The sequence below is a fragment of the Kryptolebias marmoratus genome, linkage group LG6, assembly GCF_001649575.2.
Source record: "Kryptolebias marmoratus isolate JLee-2015 linkage group LG6, ASM164957v2, whole genome shotgun sequence".
NCBI classification, from domain to species: Eukaryota; Metazoa; Chordata; class Actinopteri; order Cyprinodontiformes; family Rivulidae; genus Kryptolebias; species Kryptolebias marmoratus.
Window position 1 is genome coordinate 10,146,665 of NC_051435.1, and position 4,969 is coordinate 10,151,633.

At 37.3% G+C, this 4,969-nt stretch overlaps 1 protein-coding gene across 3 annotated transcripts in view; it reads right to left on the reverse strand.

Moving 5' to 3' along the window:
- Nucleotides 1-1,273, reverse strand: part of prpf40a (PRP40 pre-mRNA processing factor 40 homolog A) — a 16,145-nt gene extending 14,872 nt beyond the window's left edge. For 2 of the 3 annotated variants that reach the window (XM_017424391.3, XM_017424390.3), the window contains exon 1: nucleotides 918-1,052. In XM_017424391.3, coding sequence (XP_017279880.1) covers nucleotides 918-962 — 45 coding nt within the window. In that variant the 5' untranslated portion in view covers nucleotides 963-1,052. Of the gene's footprint in view, nucleotides 1-917; nucleotides 1,053-1,163 lie in introns of those variants that run through there. The other variant, XM_017424393.2, reaches the window with a different exon arrangement.
- Between the last annotated feature and the right edge of the window lie 3,696 nt (nucleotides 1,274-4,969).

Genomic DNA, 4,969 nt, shown 5'->3' on the forward strand with positions numbered 1-4,969 from the left:
ACCCCTTTGGCCCCTCCCATAGGTGGTGAGCCCATGGGAAGGGGGACCCACGTATCCTCTTCGGGCTGTGCCCGGCCGGGCTCCATGGGTGAAAGCTCGGCCACCAGGCGCTCGCCAACGTGCCCCACCTCTATATATATATATATATATATATATATATATATATATATAAGAACAATGTGAATTTAACTTTTAAGTTCTAATACCAAAATCAATAAACTAAATAAAACATTTCACATGTTTATTTAAAACGAAGCAAATATCTACTTTATTAGTTAAACTATTATTGTTTTATCGTAGTTATAAAAGGTTGGACTGACAAAATCAAAACCTCCAGCTTATTATTATGAATTTACTTTAAAGAAAAAAAAGCCATGTAAGCTTACATGGGTGAGTGAATATCTTATATTTGATAAAGTAATTAATAAAAACTCAATAAAACATTGTTTATAAAGTCAATGGTAAACATTTAGCACGAACGTTGAGTTTATGGAAAAACTGTTATCTTAGATTGTATTAAATCTTAAAACTTTGCAAATCAATGTGACAAAAACTGTCAATGTTTTAGTGCACAAAATTTAAAACTAAGTCAAACAAATATGGTAAGTAAGTTATTTGAATAGACATTGAAAAGATTAAGGCAATAACTGCTGCTGTCCAGCTCACTCTGGTTTTTTTAGGTACCAATACAAGCAACAAATAAAAAAAACCTTCATAATAATGGTTCCTAACAAAGACAACTGCTAATTTTCTTAATGAATGACTACAGGATCCGACTAAACGCTGGAAAAGAATAGTTAAACGAAACCGTGGACGTATTTAAGCCTATCCTGACTGCAGGTTCTGCACAGTGCTAAAAGTACACAATAGCACAATGCAATACCTAGCAAAATTCGTGTTATTTTCCTGCTACTCACGCTTTTTAATATAGCTTCAGTCTTCCAGGTCATAGTCTGTGCCATGACAGTAAGTATAATACGCCGCTAATGCTAACACGACGTGCTAACCCGTGGTCTGAAGCAATGCGACGTTTTACTTCCCAATAAAGCCAAACAGGCGGGTTTTTCACATAATGGGAAATAAAATAGGATGTAAAGTTTGTTTTAACTTCAGCCGACACTGTTAATATTATACAACTTTTAGTTCGAGCGGCTCCCACTCACCATGTTGGCGAGAACCTCCGAGAAATTTGAGCACCTTCCAACAACGAGCTCAGCGATTGGTTCAAGCAGCTCATGACGCAAAACGGTCAAAGGTCAAGACTCATGAAGCGACTCCCTGCGTTGGAAATGCGCAGACACGCGCAGCAAACACGATTTGACTTGTTTTACAGCATAGACTCAAAAATAAACGCACCTGTCACCTGTGGTAAAAATCACCGCACAATAAAACTGTTTTAATTTAACCATAAAAAAATCTGTTTACCTACAGAAAATGTGTGCAATTAAAAATATATATGTTTTAAGATATAGAGCATAAAAACATTCATAGTTTTTATCTTCATAAGATCTTATGGGTGTTTCACAAAGTCCTAAAAGTAAATAAAACAGTCCAGCCAACAAACAAGATAAAATATTTTACTTAACTATCTTTTATAGTTGAAAAACAACCTATTGTGTTTTTCTTTTTGAAATGCTAAATATAGTGTACAGTGTAAAAGTTTTTAATTATTCTATTTTTCTTTATATATTGCTTACAGATGGTCAGACCTTGTTGTAATTGTTTAAAATGGATCAATATTTCTGTCAGGTTTTCTAAAAGTCTTTCCATAGTTTAAAGGTTTTATTTGTTTGTTTTTTCACTTGTTTATTTTCAGGGGTCTCCACAGCGAGTCATCCTCCTCCGTCTAACTCTGTCCTCACTCCAACTACCTCCATGCCCTTTCTTACTGCATACATATATTCCTGACAGCTGCATCTCTAACATCCTTCTACCAATATACCCACTGTCCCTCCTCTGCACATGTCCAAACCTTCAGTCTGGCCTCTCTAACTTTATCTCCAGTCGTTCAACCTGTGCTGTAACTCTGATGACCTCATTCCTAATCCTATCCATCATGCCCCTGTCTGACACTCTTTTCTACATTCCTTGCTAACTCCTCCTTCTGGACCACCCCTACTACATTTCTCTTCCTATCCACACCATAGTAAAACAGCTTAAACCCTGCCCCAATGCTGTGAGCCTTGTTGCCCTTCCACACATAATACATCTACCTTCCTCCTCTGCGTCGTGTCAGCCAGTTACCATTGCCTCTCATTGTCTCTACGTTTAGAGTTGCTACCCTCAGTCCTACACTCTTGCCTTTCCTCTTCTCCCTCTGTCTTCTGGCACATTTCCCTCCTCGTGGTTTTTGACTAACAGCAGCACAATTTCCACTGGCTCCCTGTTTGTCAACAGCACCAGTTGGCGGTCGTTGTTAACCCGGGCCTCGACCAATCCAGTATGGTGAAGCTTGGATGAGCTCACATGTTTGTTCTGGCAAAAGTGTTTTATGTTGGATGCCCTTCCTGACACAACCCTCACCATTTACCCGGGCTTAAAATCGTCACGAGAGTCACACTGGCTTGTGCTCCCTGATGGTCGGTTTTCAAAAACTGAACAGAATATAAGTGAATAAGCAGCCAAGGTAAAAAAAAAAGCAAAAAAATCTTCAGAAATCCTGAAGAACAGCTGATTAAAAGATTGCAAAAAAGTCTGGCTAAGTGTTAAATCATTACTAATTACATTTTGGTTTAAACAATCAAATCTCTTTCTTACAGTTACCTCATTTGCAGTTTATAACTTACAGAAGGTTATTCTTACACTAATTAAGGCAAGTGATTCTCCTCACTTATTTGAGATATTTTCAATCTATGATTGCTGGTGTTCAGACGCAGGAAAATTACCTTGGTGTATTGGGGATCATTGGGGGAACCGACTGGGATTTTCCAAATGCTGGCTTCGGTGACACATTGGCTCTGCAAGTGACTCGAATGAAAGTGGAAATTAAAAAGCTGTCACACTTCTAACTCTACGAGCCATAGCTTGGTTCCTGACCTTTTCTGGTTTTTGTGCCCCTTCATTCTTGTTACACATTTTCTGCACACAACTAGGTTAAGGAGGAACAGTTAAGGGGTTTATTAAACCACAAATAAGAGTGATAGCACAAAGAAATACACTTGGTTTTCCATTGTTTTTTTTTGCTCTTATCTTTCAGCAAACATCCAACAGACATTAAAAATTCAGTATAAAGAACATGAGTGCAAAGTCTTCTCAAAATAGAAAACTAGAAATGTACACGATGTCTAGATAAGCTGTGTGCCTCTCAGTGCGATTGTTTGCTGGAGTCCCTGGGATTCAGAGTGCTATTAAGGTGTGAAGCATGCAACAAAGAGCTGGGAGACAGATGAGCCCTCACTGGGGGCAGACTGCAATAAACTCTGATGCATTTCCTGACAAGAATGGAAGAATTCCCTATCCATTCTCTTAACAAGGCAAAAATAAAAAAAGAAAAAGAAAAAAAAAGAAAAAGAAAAGTGGCTGTGAGTGATAATGATAGATTGATCTTCAGCATAATGGTGGGAGTCAGTCAACCAGAGAGCATCAAATGCAAACATTAAAATGAACCAATCTACTGTTAAAATGACAGACAGACAGACAGACAGACAGATAGACAGATAGACAGACAGATAGATAGATAGATAGATAGATAGATAGATAGATAGATAGATAGATAGATAGATAGATAGATAGATAGATAGATAGATAGATAGATAGATAGATAACTTGTTGAAAACAGTTAATGTTAAAGTAAAGAGTTCATCAGTTTTAGATGTACATCCAATGAATACCTACTAAAAGTTTCAGTAAAATCCATCCGGTGCTTTCTGAGATATTTTGCTAACACTACAGACACATAGACACACGGTCAAACACATTTATGCCACCAGTAGCAGGCAAATATAACAAACTGTAAAATAAAACGTTTTATACAAACTTCTAAATAAGTTGGGTTTTTTTTTGCAGTTAACACTGAAACAACAGACACGTATTTAATTATTTAAAGAGTAAAACATGTCATTTGTTGTTGTTGTTTGGCATAAAAGAGTCTGTGTCATCAGCTGAGTTGTGTTTTTCTGCAGCTCACACCCTGTGTTTACGTCACTGATAATCAATAGAAGATGTCCTCATCTAGCATCCTTCTCCCTTAAGGCTTAAGATTAACACTCTTATTGACATCAACATGATATTTTATCATTTATTTTCTTTTTAGCTGATTAACATCAACCACATACTAAAACCACTGTCAAGCCCTTTTTAAATGTACTACAGCATACACAGGATGTTTATGTGCATCGATGACCTATCCCTAACACAGCTTTCCAGTAGCTCGTTCTTGTTTGGGCCATATTGATTCACAATATATGAGGTGGTCAATGATTGCCTGTGGCCATTTTACCCAGTGAGTCCAGCCTGCTGCTGACCTGCCTTCCAGGCACTCTGGTCTCATCTGACAATTGGCTTCCTGTCAGCCACGGTCACATTAACTATCAGCAAAGAACAGGGTTACATGTAGAGTCTGCTTTTCAATTTCCTCTCGAAGAAAAAAAAGGGAGACAGACCATCTGTTTGGATGTTGTTTTTGCACTCAAACTTTTTTCTTTTTTTTAACAAACAAGACATTTTGGTTTCTGAGCAAACATTTACTCTTTCTACTGTTTTTAGCAGTCATCATCTTCTCCTAAACTCAGTCAGTGACAGAATAATATGGATGTTCAAATTAAAAGTTCTATACATTTTACAGTATTTATTGCTGCAACCAGTGGGCAAACAAGAGCTGACTGCTAAACCAAATTTCTTCCATCTTTGATTAAGGACAGCTAATCTAAAAAGCCTTTTGTATTATAAATGATTATTGAGCTATGCGATGTGAAAAGCAAATAAAATCAAGTATTATGACATTTACTGCACAGTGGTTCAGTGGTTAGTG